This window comes from Notothenia rossii (assembly GCF_949606895.1).
Source record: "Notothenia rossii genome assembly, chromosome: 9".
Classification (NCBI taxonomy): Eukaryota; Metazoa; Chordata; class Actinopteri; order Perciformes; family Nototheniidae; genus Notothenia; species Notothenia rossii.
In genome coordinates this window covers 75,892,368-75,908,967 of record NC_136907.1, presented here as the reverse complement: position 1 = coordinate 75,908,967, position 16,600 = coordinate 75,892,368, and the positions used below count along the sequence as shown (strand labels likewise).

The 16,600-nt window shown below is 40.5% G+C and overlaps 1 protein-coding gene across 1 annotated transcript in view; it reads left to right on the top strand.

Moving 5' to 3' along the window:
• The window catches only part of LOC307020228 (partitioning defective 3 homolog), a 338,003-nt gene that overhangs the window by 139,672 nt on the left and 181,731 nt on the right, over positions 1 to 16,600 (top strand). Inside the window, 2 exon segments of the mRNA XM_079651459.1 lie at positions 10,485 to 10,576; positions 14,011 to 14,094. Of these exon segments, the coding sequence (XP_079507585.1) occupies positions 10,485 to 10,576; positions 14,011 to 14,094 (176 nt within the window).

Sequence of the window (16,600 nt, the reverse complement as noted above, 5' to 3'; positions counted from 1 at the left end):
TTTTCTTTCTTTCTATTGTAGCTTTGTAACTTTTCTTGACATTGAAATTAAATTGTAAGGACAGCTTAGTTTAGTAACTTGATGTTTAAGGTTGTTCCTCTTTGGCTCATGTTGAACTTACTTGGGTTACCATTATGTCTTCTTCACTCACCTCGAATAACTTAGAATAACTTACGACGATAATATTAAAATATTGCATGTATTTGGTAGAAAAAACAACTTTTTAGCATCTATGGCATACTAGACAATTGGTAAGCTATGGACTTTTTTAAACTGACACATAAGAGAAAGTGAATGAAAGTGGACACTCAAACCTTTTTTTCGTTACAACCGAAACTAACTTTCGTGAATCCCCTCAGGTTTTTTTGAGTCTGGAGTTTTCAAAGTGTCATTTGTCATCCTTTGAACGCGCTTTACCGCAGGTTTCTGTTCCTCTGTGTGTCTCTTTCTGCCTCTCTGTCATTCTCTTTGAGTCTACCTTCATCCTCTCCAGTCTTTCATTTCTCTGTCCCATCACTCCCTTCATCTCCCCCGTGCTCTCCGGATAAATAGTTTTGGAAACACTTCTTACTAATCTGACTATTTTTTATGTTGTTGATATCTCTATTAAATATCGAAAGGTATCAACCTGCTCTCCCCTTCTGTTAAATCAAATCATCCTCAAGTTACGAAACAACCTTATTCGCACTTTCTACATTTTATATTTCAAACGTGAAACTGACTCTCAGGAGACACCGGCTCCTAAAATGTGAGAATTGAAATTGCTTGTATTCCTGAGGATGTTCCATTGTCTATTATTTCTGTGGAAATTGCGGTACATATTTTGTTGCCGTGGTGATACCCCTCCACCAACCCCATCAGCTGAAATTGCTGTTTGAATTAAGTGGATCGCTACAGCAGCACCGTGTTCATTTAGGAAGTGCTGGAAGTCTCATTTTGTTCAAGCTGTTATTGCCGCTGCCTCTGGTAACTCTGTGATGTGCTCAGACTCAACGCTTCAGTATGCGTTGAGACAAGCTGTGGAAGAAAAGCGGACTTTCTGCACACGGAATAATAGATCCTAAACTTTATTCGGCCAAGAATATCAGCATCCCATCTTTCATAAAAAGTTTTACACCAGATTTTGGCTGCAATGCTTTTTCTCTCATGTCTTAAAACAGCATTAGATAAGGTGTCACCGACAGGGTGCAGATACAGTTCATCCCAAATGTGGTGGATACGATTAAAGTCAGGGTTATTGAACAATTTCTGGAACAAATGCACCTGTAATTAATGGAAACAGTTCTAAAAGTGTTCTAAACATTTAGAAAATGACAATTCCCACAACAAAACTCAAGCTTACAAATAAAAAAATCATGTTTATAACAAACAAATCTCGATTATTGGATATCTGCATAAGATTGGAGCCAAAAGGACACATTTTTGGTATAAAAAGCGTTCTCATTTCAGTTTGTATAGCGACTAGTTTGACCAATCATGTTTGGTTTCATTCTCCTCTAGAAGAGCAAAAGAGGTATAACACGTTGGACGAAATGCAATCTCAGATGTGGCTTTTTTTTTTAGATCTCTGTAAACAGATATCTGCATATGAAAGACCACATTCTCTGACGTCAACGACCAACCATGAGAAAAGAAAGCTTTGGCCTTGACATCCACTTGATACACACTATACATATTGTCCGTTGCCGCCAAAGGCTTGTCGTCGTCGTCAGACCAACTGCATATGAAATTGATAATGAATAAACCATGAGTGACTTGTAAAGTACGTGGAAAAGAATAGAGATTTACAAAAATGGCTTTCTATAAAGTTCTTCATTTAAACCTTTGAGAGAACTCAGGAAATAACAGGATGTGTTCCGCACAACCCTGGGTTACTTTCAGTTGACAGAACTCCACACAGATAACAATCTTTCTTCTGAAGTGGTATGCATACAAACACAGGCACTTTGTTCTGTCTTTCTTTCTTTTAACCATATGCTCCGACCACAAAACCACACACACACACACACACACACACACACACACACACACACACACACACACACACACACACACACACACACACACACACACACACACACAAACCTGCACCTCCCTCCTCTTCTTTTGTAACGGCCCAACCGGCAGACAGGATGATACAAACTGAGATAACATCCTCTCTGCTCAATGAATCCTGGAGTTATTGACGATGCCGGCGGCCCGTCTGGATCCTATTATCAAAGTGTCTTCAAAGGAGACTAATTGAATTAGTGCAGGGATCCGTGATAGAAAGCTTGCCTTTAATGATGCATTGTGGTCTCTCACGGAGACGAGTGGCGACATTAATCAAACGTCTCTCTGTGGCGGCAGATGGGACTGTGTTGTGTTCGGCGGTATCAAACTTATCAGTGGCATCAGCTTTAATTGATCTTAAGAAACTCAAAATAGTTTATCTAGAACTTTGAAACCAGTAGGCCTGCATGTTTCAGAGGTTTCTGAATTCTCTGGGCTTGGCACTTTCGTTGTCAGCTGGTCTGCAAACAAGAAAATATTCAACAAGTTTAAACCATGGATGCATACAGAGAACTGGATACAGCGTTGGATCTTATGAACGTCGCTCACGGGCGCATAAATCGAACATACGCTGACTCTCAAGAGCAAAAGTTCCTGTATATGGGTCGTTGGCTCTTGCGTTTTCCTTAAGCCCCGCCTCCAATATGCAGCATCACGGCCGGTCTTGGATCTGTAAAATTAAGCTAGATTCGACTTTATAGTTTATTGTACAACAATTAAAAAAAATTCCTGTTCAAGAGTTCGTACTGGGTAGTTGATTTCTATAAAAACAAAACTACAATCTGATTTATAGATGTCTCTCATCCATTATCACTCAATGGGAAAAATAGTTTTTGGTCCATTGTCGTCAAGGAACGACACTAATGGTGTAGTACCACCGTTTGGCCACTACAAACATTTATTTCAACGGTCAGTGCTATAGACAAGTTTACGCGCCAAACCATGGGTAGCGCCATAACCCTACACAAATGCACTTCATTTCCGCCGGAAGTCTTTTGCACAGCGTCTGTCGGTGTAAACCGGTGTAAACAGTCAGACGGGCACTGGTGTAAACACAGCGATTTCGATGCTAACAGTGATGCTAGCTTGGGAACACGATTCTACTTCTTTGACTGGAGATGGCGTTACTCTCCCCCACCCGAATTCAGTGCAAAACTGGGAGGATAACATGACGACGTGGCCCAGCATAACGTACAGCAAAATTTGCTCCTACTTCGTTCAATCCATGGCAATAGATGGAAAAGCAATGGACAGTCTGAAGGCATATCATAAGGCTGCGCACATTCTACTTTGCCCACATGCTCCCGAAAATTGTTGACGATTTTGTTGAGGGAAGGTTACAGTTCTGCAGTAAATATCTCAGCATTTTAAAACCAAAATAAACTGCCTTATTTAGGTCATGCCCACAGGAGCCAACAGTTGTCTGTTGTTTACATAATGCACAATTTACATGATCTCTTTATGCTGTGCAATATATCATATGTGCCTGTACTGTTTGAGTGAAAATAAAGTTTGATGTAATTTAATTTCATTATTGCACTGTTATTGCATTATTGCATTTCATATGTTCCTTAGAGTGCTACAATTTCTTTTAACACAGTTCATCATTCATATTAAGCTCATACTGTACATAAATAACACTGAATGAATTAATTGTTGAGAGGAAACTAAAGAAATGGCTTCAACAAGAAAGATCACATGTTTAATCCTAACAGGTATTACAAATTAAAATATAAAAGCAGCCCACACAATTACATCACTATGAAAATATTCATATATAATATTAAAAAATACAATGCATGCAGTATTTGTTGTGTTTATCTGTATTTAATGAACAACATGGCTGGGTGCTGGGTGCTGGTTTGTGGTCGTAGCACTCTCTATCTAACCACTCGTTCAGGTGCTTTCTCGAGTGATTGCAACCAACTACCGCACACGTAGTTCCCGAACCACTTTTCTTCATGTTGTAATTGTTATATCCTCTTTGTCTCTGCGATATCAGTGCTTTGTCGGCACAACGGAGCTAGCTAGCAAAACAAACCCAGTCCGCCAAAACGGAAGTGCATTGCATCGAAGGGAGGAGTTCAGGATGTAGAGCGGAAACGGCTCAATAACTTGTGTATACCGGTGGCTTGGTTCAAACCCTAACCCCAACCCTAGACCTGTAGTCCATCTGCTGATGTGTCTTTGGATAGGATACCTAACCCAAAATACCTACTGATGGTCAACAGTTGGTGGATATGTGTGAATTAGGGCTGTCCCGAATACCATTTTTCGGGCTCCGGATATTCGGTAGTTATCAGCAGCGAATATTTGGCCCGTGTGCGGTGGGGGGTGGGTAGTAATTAGCAGCGATTCGCTTCAACACGTGTATTTTGGTGTATTCACCGCATTCATTTAGTTATTCTACAGTATTGTTGTTTTATAGTTATTAACCCACTTTGTGTTTTTTGAAATTGAAAAGGATATCGCATTGTGTTTGTTACTTTCGTTGCATGCTTTTATTTTGAAGGAGAGGTAGGGCTGTTGACAGGAAGTTGTTGTTGCTTTGGAAACAACGTGACGGAGATTAACGGAGAAAAGTAATATCTACATTTAAAGACAGAGAAAGTAAACGATAACTTTTATGGTTAAGTGTTAGCACCCCCCGAACAAGCTCTTACGTTGATATTGGAGATTTCAATACATTCAATTTGAAAAACCTGAATAGTACTCCAACGAACGGATATTCGAATATTCGGGTACAGCCGTGAATGCACTTATATGGCAGCCTCTGTCTCTGTATGAATGTTTGTGAATAGATGGATGCTGACTTTTACAAGTTAAAGCACTTTGAGGGTCACAAAGACTGGGAAAGTGCCATAAAAGTGCATGTCCATTTCCAGATAAACACTCAGCGTGATTAAATGTTAGGAATAGGGTTGCCAGAAACTGACCATGATCAAAATCGATTATTCGGCAGCCCTTGCGAATAATAATCAATTATTCGACCGACCCCCCCCCCCCCCCCCCCCCCACGGGAGAGAAAAAAATAAAACTCAGACAAAAGGAATTCCGTTGTTTTCTTTACTGGAACATGTTTAACAGTACAAACAAAATAAACGTCAAATAAACCAACATCAACATGAAGCAGCTGCTTGAACCTCTTTTTACCTGCCGCTTTGTTCATCTTTAGTCGCACGTGTGAGGGAGAGGGGGGGGGGCGGGGTCGGTGTGTAGCAGTCTGCTCTGCACGCAGGCTTCCTCCAAGTTTACAGTAAAACAAACTGGTGGTGTGACCAATGGCCAATTACAATTATTAATACTATTACTATTATTAGCATTAATCTATATTTTGGTTGAAACTAAGCCAGAAAAAAAAAAAAACATAAATAATAATTACAAAATATATAAATAAAATCGATTTTTCAAAAATAATATTCGATTATGGAGACAGTAACGAATAATCGAATAATCACTGGCATCCCTAGTTAGGAACAGATTCAGTTTCACAGCCTGACATCGGACACCAGCACCAAGATGGTAAAACCTTAGCTCAGTGACTGACCCAGTAAATAAGTCATGTGCAGCGATGCGTTTCCACTGAATGAACCTCCTGAGTGGTTTTGATGGAAATGTGAAGATGTGAGATGAGCACACCTGGAGCTCAGTGTGTGTTAGTGTGTGTGTGTGTTAGTGTGTGTGTCACCTCCTATGATCTTGATCAGATGTTCTTTGTTGCCTCTTCTTGAAAGGGTGCACACCCCCACTTTTTTTTCCCTTTCAAGTAAATCTAAAATCTTCTCTTTTTTGATTTGGTCCAGTTAATCATCAATAGGCTTAGTACAGTGACCTGAACGAAAGTGTGATCTTAGAACAGCTGTGATGAACTCCAGAAGCACATATGCTAAATAACAGCAGCGCTCACTTACAGATATTTCTAAGTAAACTCCCAACTATATTTCATGCATTTTTCTCAGTTTTAAACACGCAGATGGTGTGCAGTCCTCTTCAGGTCGTAGGTCAGAGGTTGAGGCTAATTTTTTCAGCTATGGTTCAGAGTTTCATCCGGTCTTGGAGCTCAGCTGGAGAGGACACAAATACCAGTTAACAGTGATGGATAGTGTGTGTGTTTCTATGTAGATGTTATGTGTGTTCAACTTGAACATGTTTTGTACGTTTGGTTACGATACACGAGCTGCACTTTGCCTGGCAACCACCACTAAACAGAAATCGACATCCATAGTTTTAGAGCTAAAAGGGGTTTATTTAGTGGGAACGATGATACAGCACAACGCACAACATTATTTATTATTCCGCCGGGTTATTTTGCGCCTCTTCTTCTCCCACATTCCACATCGCAGAAACTCAGTTCAAACATCAAAACGTTCAGCTCGGTCGGGAATCGATTGCTATTACTTTTCTTATTCATAACTTTCATAATTCCAGAGATACCCATAATAGATCCCATAATACATCAAATATTTAACATGGAAGTCAGATGATGAGATGGTAGATTTCATTTAAACTCCAAGACAAAACTTAAATGTTAAGTTAGGTGTTCAAAATGTTTCTAAACAAGTTTATTAATGATTTTTGAACCACTACATTATTTCAAGGAATACATCACGTTTTATACGATTAATACACATTTACAGTATGAAGTAAATAACTGGAAACTGTTTTCAACTTTTTTCAATTGTTTTTGTTTGCGTGAGATTCTACAAGGTCTGATATATATATATTACTTTATTTAAAAGGCAAGTTAATGGAAATACATGTACCTGCATGTTTGCTCTTCTGAGTTTGTATCCTCAAGGTGTAAACTTCAGCAACATGTAATGTCAAGACTAAATAAACTATAAGATTCAAGCAATGGCCCAAACTACACAATTCCACCTGAGCTTTTTATTTATTTATTTAATAAGATTTTAAACAATTTATCATTCAATATTTATTCAAACACCTAATGTTTGCATTTCTGCCAGCATATAGAGAAAGCTAGACTCCATTTCTCAAACTGCCTGACAAACTGCCTGACAGTGTGTCTGTGTACACACACACACACACACACACACACACACACACACACACACACACACACACACACACACACACACACACACACACACACACTGATCATTGTGGTCAAAGTGGCAGGAAAGGGGAGCGGGCAGCACTTCATTAAAGTGCAGCATTACTCTACTCACCCTGTCTCCTCTACTCACCCTGTCTCCTCTACACACATCTACTCACATCTACACACACACAAGGCGCAGACCACTTCATTTAGTCGGAGAGATAGAAAGGACAGACCCCAATGGATTCTCCTATTAATCTTTAATGAGCCCCCGGGCCTGAAAACTGCCCGTCCGCCTCTCCTTCTCCACATCCAGGAAACAAACAATGACTCGGCTGGAAAACATCGGCCTCCTACCTGTCTGCCTGCGAGCCATTAACCCCCGACTCACTCATGAATTATTAATGCGGCTCTCGGCCCACTCCCACGGACGGGAAAGGGCGACGTCTTGATGGTGTGGCTGGGAAAGTGCGGCGATGCTTTCTGAGTGTCTGCGTCTGGGGGAAGTTGAAGTAACAGCTGATTGGTCCACCTGTCAATCACTCTGCTCAAGTTGTCGGTAATGCACGGAAGATGCCAGTTCGATTTTTTTAAGCTCATACCATGTCGGTTTTTTTTCTGTGGGATTTTCTCTGTTTGTCTTCTTCTGGGAAACTAGTTTAAAGTAATAGCAGATTGGTGCATCTGTCAATCAAACTGCTCAACTGGTATTTTCTTAAGCTCGTTTTTTTATACTATGTTTCTTGTTGCTTTTTCTCTTCTGAGGGAAAACTGTTTTGTAGAAGCAACATATATCAAAAAGATGAAGCATAGGCAAAAGAAAACAGCTGGCATGGTCATGTAAACATCACTAATAATTTAAACAACAAACAGGCTTCATTCCAACATGAATAAATCCTGCTGTGCTCCATATGAACTATATATACAGGGTAGGTGTACTCTTACCAAACAGGGCCTCCATACTGGGCATTTTACACCTCTCACTTTTTATTTATTTTTTCAGTACACTTTTACCAGGTGCAGTTTTATCCACCTCTTTTCATGCATTTTTTTTTATTAGTTGAACATTAAAAAAAATGTTTTACACATGGGTGAGGTTAAAATACAGATGTATTGACTAACTGTACAATTTGACGAGGTGAAATGGATTAAGCAAATACATTATGACACATTCAAGAAATTGGGGTCACAATTATATTTGAATTTGTTATGACATTAAAGTCAGAATTATTACACTTCAGAAACACAATTAGATTTTATTGTTATCTTTTGCAATACATTGTTTTTTTTCAAATTTTTATTTTCAGACTTGTTTTTTGTTTTTCAGATTTTTTGGGGGGAATTTTCACCTTTTTTATAAAGATTTCTTAAAACATTTTGGGGACATTTTAACTTTTTAGGGAATTCTGACTTTCATTTTTGAATTGACAAAAAGATTTGTTTAAAAAGTTCTTGCCCCACACTTCATGGTTCAACAGGATGTGGGAAATCATTCAAAACAACCCACTGCACGAGATGGAGGCCTTCAGTCTTTTATTGGCCGGTTGTAATTATATGGTTCCAGAATTAATTGGACACATTGACCCGTGGCTGCTTCCAATAATGAATACAAAACAAATACTTTCTTTCCTACACATTCGTTTCTCTAAATTCATCTCCATTGCTTGCTTCACCTCTCGCCTTATGATCTTTCACACACACACACACACACACACACACACACACACACACACACACACACACACACACACACACACACACACACACACACACACACACACACACACACACACACACACACACACACACACACACACACACTGATCCTCAGAGATGCTGCGTATTGAAACAAGGGGTCTGTGATGAATGCAGATCTCATCTGTTCTTCAGAAAGCGACTGCTCTCTTTCTCTGATGTCCCTCACGTCCTCGTCTCCTGATAAATATTGAAAAGTGTTGGATGTGTTCCTGAGGCTCATTGAGTTGTGATTGTCTCTTTGCCTGCTGCTTCTGCTCCTCATGTGGCCTCTGTGTGTGATTGTGTCTTCTTGTAACTGATCATGGGTGCTTTGTCCCTCCATGCATTTAAGAGAAACAGATCTATACAGTTAGTAAATCAAAGGCTTGCACTCTACACTACGATACATTGTTTGGCAAGATTCTCTTTATGAATGCTCATATATTTTAACTGAAGTCCTTCATGGTGCTGTACAACATCTTGAAAGACAGTGCTGCTGTCCACAGATCAAACTGGCTTCTTAATCTTAAACATATAATGTAATATATATATTATTCTCTCACTGCGAGTAAGACTCAAAAGACCCTCCTGAAGGATTGTTGCTGTTCTGAATTTGTATCCTCACGGTTGATTGCGAGAGATAGAGCAGCAGTGATAGCATTTCTTCATTTTAAAGGGGCCCTGTTGTGCTCATTTTTAGGTTGATATGTGTATTAAGTGTCTCTACTCTGACAATTTACATCTCCATCCCTCCAAGACTTCCTGTTCTGCACTTCTAGCTTTAAGGGGAGACTGCTTCCCTGAATGGTGGCGTTCACAAGTCCTTGCACACAGTTTCTCACTCTCACTCTGTAGCTGCACGTCCTCCAGGCACCCTAAGTGTCATGGCAACCGTACAGCAGCCTCGGTAACAGCAGCCTCTGTATCTGCAGGCTCATTTTCATACTGATGAGGCGGCCGGTTGCCGGGGGAGGCTGCTGGTTGCCGGGGAGGCTGCCGCTGCTCGCTCGTCTCTCCTCTCCGGTGTCGCCCTGAAATTTTAATGACCTTTTCTTTGCGTCTCATTTTTCTCCTCTTTGCTCTCAGCGCCGTGTGTGTGTGTGTGTGTGTGTGTGTGTGTGTGTGTGTGTGTGTGTGTGTGTGTGTGTGTGTGTGTGTGTGTGTGTGTGTGTGTGTGTGTGTGTGTGTGTGTGTGTGTGTGTGTGTGTGTGTGTGTGTGTGTGTGTGTGTGTGTGTGTGTGTGTGTGTGTGTGTGTGTGTGTGTGTGTGTGTGTGTGTGTGTGTGTGTGTGTGTGTGTGTGTGTGTGTGTGTGTGTGTGGAGCTTCAGTGTTCAAACAGACCAAGTTGATACCAGACGAGAACAAAGACATTTTGAAAGCATAAGAATTTTTAAAGGGCATGTATTTTTACACCTGTGGAAGACCTCCGATCTGCTCGACTTTCCGGCGTCAGCTCGGCGTCATTTCTCCACTGAATGAATATTTGAAGGTTAAGGAAATTGTTGAAGAGTCAGATATCAAAAGTCCTGATTCAGGCTCAACGTGTTTTGACTGACACTCAACTCACACCAATAGAGATAACGCTTTCTGACAGACTGTATCTCACTCTCCCTTTGCTCCGTTTGCTCTCTTGCAGGAGGACGAGGCCAGAGAAGAAGAAAACGGTCGGACCGAACCGATTGGTCGAGCAGACTCCTGCATGGACCACACCCCCGTGAGGTCGCTAGAGTAAGTGCTTCAGTCAGAGGTCAGCGTTTTCCTCTCTGTGTCCTCACCTTCCTGCTGAAACTCAATAACCTTAAAGCATTTATTTTCTCTTTTCTAGTGACTGATCTTAAGATTCTTAGTGTAGTTGCACTCGTGTTTCCTTACACCCATCTGCTTCATATTGTCCAATAGAGAGACACTATTACTGGATTCAGCTTCAAGCCATCTTTCCAACTTTTTAACACCAATCTAAGTGTTTGTACGTAAGATATTTCTGCATATGTTGTAACTTTTTTGAATGGAGAAGGATTTGCTATCAAACCCATTTTTCATCAACACACCTGCGTAACCCTGACAACCCATAATGCTGTGTTTTAAATCTCCTCTTTCTCTCTACTTTGGTCAATTTTTCATTTATTTAAGAAAGTATAACGCACATCAATCACCTTGAGCACTTGAGTTTGTCGTCGTGCTAGATTGAGGCTTAGTTTATTCTGCAATCCCTGGCAGGTTGGTGGCATTAAGAGACAACACATACTGTAAGGCAGTGGTTCCCAACCTGGGGGGCGCCAGGCCTCAGATGATTTGAGGCCAAATATCACATTTAGACTTTTTTTTATTTATTTTTTTACATATAATTACAAGGCAACACATGATTGTCACTCAAAGCCTTGTCTCTACATTACAATAAAAAAAAAAAAAAATTGACTAATTAATTTTAATAAACATTCAAGTTAGCTATTAAAGGCATAAAAAGACAGAAATGTATAATTCTTTCTTTAATAGAAATGTTTCTTCTGCCCATAAACCAGGCTTGTCTGGATTAAGCGCATTTTTAAAACATATTTATTGTCCATGCCGGTTTCAGTTTATTTGTCTCAGTTGCTCCGATCAGATCGGTCTCCTCCATTCTGTAGATTATTTACGACTTTTGAATCCACATAAACACATCGGCAACATCCGGCTTACTTTGAGCATGTGTTTCAAACAGTTTGATCCCTTTGTGAATTGTTTCCACTCGCGCCGTCCTTTAATTTCTTCATACAGCGGGAATCCAAATGAATGAATCCTGAGTCCAGTAACCATCAAAGTCACTCTAAGTGTGCTCCTTAATTACGCAATGTATTACGCAACTTCCAACAGGAGTCATTTGTGGGGGCTTCTTGGGAAAAAGGTTGGGAACCCCTGCTGTAAGGGCATCATGTCAGTCACTATCACAAGAGCACAATCACAAGTAAGAACAATCTCTAAAACTATAACAAAAAAAATCTTGTGTAAAACGAAATGTTCCCTTCAAAGTCGACCAGGTACAGCAATCCACCTCCTCTCTGTCTCTACATAATAAGTGCCGAGCAGTTCTTTATAATAATCCAGGTTTGTTTGTGGAAAATCTCATCTCAACCCCTGCGTCCTGATTTGCATAATTCTCTTTTGTGGAGGCAAACTGCTCGTCGTCTCGCCACCGCAGCTCTCCCACGCACTCAGCCGCTCAGCTCCTGTTATTAACCACTGTGTTGTGTTTTTCATTTTGCTCTGTTGCATGCTTCCAGTTTAATATGCAGGTATGGTATTGTTATTATTCCTATGATTTCCCAGAGACTCTGGCTTCTCCCGCCTCTTAGTTGTCAACAAGGGGCCCATTTTCCCCGAGCTAATCATAGTCATTGTATCAAAGCTGTGGGCAGATTAGATTTGGCATCTTGTCAAATGTTCCTGTGTGAGCATGTTTCACAGGCGATCAGGTGAAGAACGCTGCGTCACAAAAGCAAATAGCCGTGAATAATGTGTTCGGTGCTTTTAACGGAGGGTCAACAGATGTCATCGACACTTTTCATCTGCATATGGATGCAATTAAATGATAAACAGCCTCGGGCTCCGTCAGCTTTCATTGTTAAGGCTGTTTGTTCAACCGTGCACAAAGTAGTTTGCATTACTGACGCAAGTTTGTTTCATTTCTGTTTACCCGCGCCAAGGCACTTTGCATGGCTACCTAGTTCACTACGGCAAGATGAACCCAACATAAAGTGATTCTGATCTGATTGTATTGCCATAAACCAGGGGAGTCAAACTCAATTGCATCGCGGGCCACATCAGCATTATGGTTGCACTCAAAGGGCCGGTTGTAACTTTAAGACTATATAAAAAAATAAAAAAAATAAAATGTATTGTATGACATTATTGCCTCTGCATTGGATTATTACCGGATAGGGTAATAACTTCATTATTAACTACGTCTGAAAGCAGAAGTCTAGGGAAAATAATTGCAAGTCTCTTCAGTGAGAATTTTCCAAAATGATTTAAAAAGAAAAGCCAAATTCTGGAGAAAAAAGTCAAAATCAAAACAAAAAAGTGAAATTGAAATAAAAATAAGTGACATTTTGGGGAAAAAAGTTACTTTTACAAAAACAATTCTAAGAAAAACGGCATATTTAGAAGAAAAAAAGGGAAATTCTGAGAAAAAAGTCAAGTTTCAGATGCATTGTGGGACATGTAGTTTATGGACAACGTGCTTCTGTAAATCGAAATGTAACCGTATAATAAACATATTATTCTTTGCAAGCTCTTTTGGGGCCACGTGGAATGAAGTCACGGGCCGGATTTGGCCCCCGGGCCTTGAGTTTGACACCCCTGCCATAAACAGATCAACCTGTTGCTGATATGAATATAGTATCATGCCAATTTGTAAAAAGCCTGAATCAATGATTTGTCAGGTATGTTTGGAAGCGGACGAGCACACACCTTTTAAAAATGCTTGTTTGCTAAATGGATCAAGGCTTGTCAAGCATTACAGTCGGCTTCATCAACGATCTGAATTAGGTATAGCATGTCAGACTTATTTCCTTATTTACAAAGATATTTAGATAATGTGTAACTTCATAGCCGACAGAACGATACAACAAGCTTTTCACTCTATTTCTGATTCCGGCAACGGCACACATTCACCAATATATCACTTTAGCATTGGCTTTGATTGGTGCGTTGCCTTTTGAATACGTCTCTTCCCATTTGGTTTGCCTTTGCTGAAAGAAGGGCAGTATCACACATTGTAGACATGTGTTAATGTATCGATTGTCAGAAGTCAGCAACATCCTAGGATTAAAGATTCCCCCTCCACCAATAAGTACACATTCAGCATTTTGCAATTCGGTTCATTTGCACCCTTAAAAAAACACTTCTCAGTCTCTGACGGTTCCCTTTGACATTTGTTTTCAGTCTAATGTTTGAGTGCTGCTTGTTATCCCTCACACGTGTTTGATTGATTTGGATTGCTCTGTTTTACCGTCCTCCGATTCTTTCCTGCTTTCCGTTTGGATTTATTGACCCCCTTCCGTTGTTGTCATTTTTCTTTCTTCCAACATCATCATCTCATTTCCTGTTTTTGTTTCTCCCCACATGGTGTCACCCCTCTCCTCTGCACTCCCTTCCTCCCCCCTCCATCCGTCACCGTCTCCCAGAGACATAATCAAACTGGTGGAGGTGTCAAACGACGGCGGGCCCCTGGGGATCCACGTGGTGCCTTTCAGTGGAAAGGACCGCAGGTAAACAATATATTAACATATCAGAGAGAAGCCATGGTGCTTTCACCCGGGAGAGAAGAAGAGACGGCCGACAGTACAGGGCCTTAAAGAGGTCATCAGTAATGTAATACCCACTGGGCGTGAGAGTGTCCACCTAAGGGATGTTAATATTCACAATTTAAAGAGAACACAAGATTAAGATACAAAAAATAATGTGCATTACAACAACATGATGTTGAAAGGAGTAAGTGTGTAAATATGTGAGGTTTACTGTCCTTAATATTATAATATTATGTATACATAAAGGAGTATATACATTGACAGCTATGACCTTAAACATGCTGTTTTTGAATAGAGGAATATTGGTTTGACTTATGTTGGATTTTTACTTTTTTCCACCATTAAAAAAAATAAAAATAATTGTCAGTTTTGCCGCAGACAGCCCAAGTGGTACATCTGACAGCTTTTAAATACAAATAAAAAGAGAGCACTTTCTCCCTTTAGGTAAATACTTTTCAGCTTGGTAGACGAACATGTATTAGTTTTTTGGGTAAAAAAGGCTTTAAATGCAGTCATTTGGGCTTTTTGAGGTCTACAAAATCTCTGGAAAGAAGTGTGCCACACACACACACACACACACACACACACACACACACACACACACACACACACACACACACACACACACACACACACACACACACACACACACACACACACACACACAACCATGCATGCATACCATACATTCCTATTTAATGCCCATGTGCAATCACTTCATCACTCAAATAAACCCTGATCCCCCCCCACCCACACACACACACACACACACACACACACACACACACACACACACACACACACACAAGTTTGCATTGCAGACATCATGAAGCCATTTGCTGGTTTACAGTGATCAATCACGCTTGTTTAGGGCTCGCAGGTGACTGTCATATTTCTCCGTGGCTGCTGTCACATCAGCTTTTCACAATACAAAGGATACGTTGAGCAGTGCGCACAACACGTACACACGCACACGCACACATACATATACACACATACACACACACACACACACCTCCAAAACATTCAGAGTTACACATACACAGCTGGATCAAAGCTGTGAAGGAATTAAAGGAATTTAACATCTGGTTTAAATACACCCAGAGTGCAGTTTTTGGAGCTTATGATCCAACTAATCCCGCGCTAGCACTCCAACACATGGTACGTGATAGGCTAAGGGGCGGGACATCTCTAAGCGTTTGACCAATCCCAGCAGAGCAACCCAGCTAACCAATCAGAGCAGACTGGGCTCTGGTTTCAGACAGAGGGTGAAAAAAGGTGCTGCAGCACAGGCAGTATGAGATATGAGACATACTGGTATACACCTGAACATCAGCAGGAGAGAACTCTTTAAAGTAGAGACACTACATACTGATATACACCTGCACATCAGCAGGAGAGGACTCTTTAAAGTAGAGACACTACATACTGATATACACCTGATCATCAGCAGGAGAGGACTCTTTAAAGTAGAGACACTACATACTGATATACACCTGAACATCAGCAGGAGAGGACTCTTTAAAGTAGAGACACTACATACTGATATACACCTGAACATCAGCAGGAGAGAACTCTTTAAAGTATAGACACTACATACTGATATACACCTGAACATCAGCAGGAGAGAACTCTTTAAAGTAGAGACACTACATACTGATATACACCTGAACATCAGCAGGAGAGGACTCTTTAAAGTAGAGACACTACATACTGATATACACCTGAACATCAGCAGGAGAGGACTCTTTAAAGTAGAGACACTACATACTGATATACACCTGAACATCAGCAGGAGAGAACTCTTTAAAGTAGAGACACTACATACTGATATACACCTGAACATCAGCGGGAGAGGACTCTTTAAAGTAGAGACACTACATACTGATATACACCTGAACATCAGCAGGAGAGGACTCTTTAAAGTAGAGACACTACATACTAATATACACCTGAACATCAGCAGGAGAGGACTCTTTAAAGTAGAGACACTACATACTGATATACACCTGAACATCAGCAGGAGAGGACTCTTTAAAGTAGAGACACTACATACTGATATACCCCTGAACATCAGCAGGAGAGGACTCTTTAAAGTAGAGACACTATATACTGATATACACCTGAACATCAGCAGGAGAGGACTCTTTAAAGTAGAGACACTACATACTGATATACACCTGAACATCAGCAGGAGAGGACTCTTTAAAGTAGAGACACTACATACTGATATACACCTGAACATCAGCGGGAGAGGACTCTTTAAAGTAGAGACACTACATAAAACATGTCCTTCTCATTATTGAAGGACTGGAACAAGTGTTTAAAAACAGTTTTACATAAGTAAATGGTGTTATGTTTTCTGCCATCAGCAGCACAGACAACTGCAACTTTATTTCAGTATCACTCAGTCTCTGTCCTCGAGACTCACAAATACAATCAGCGACTCCAAACTCACTGCCGTGCC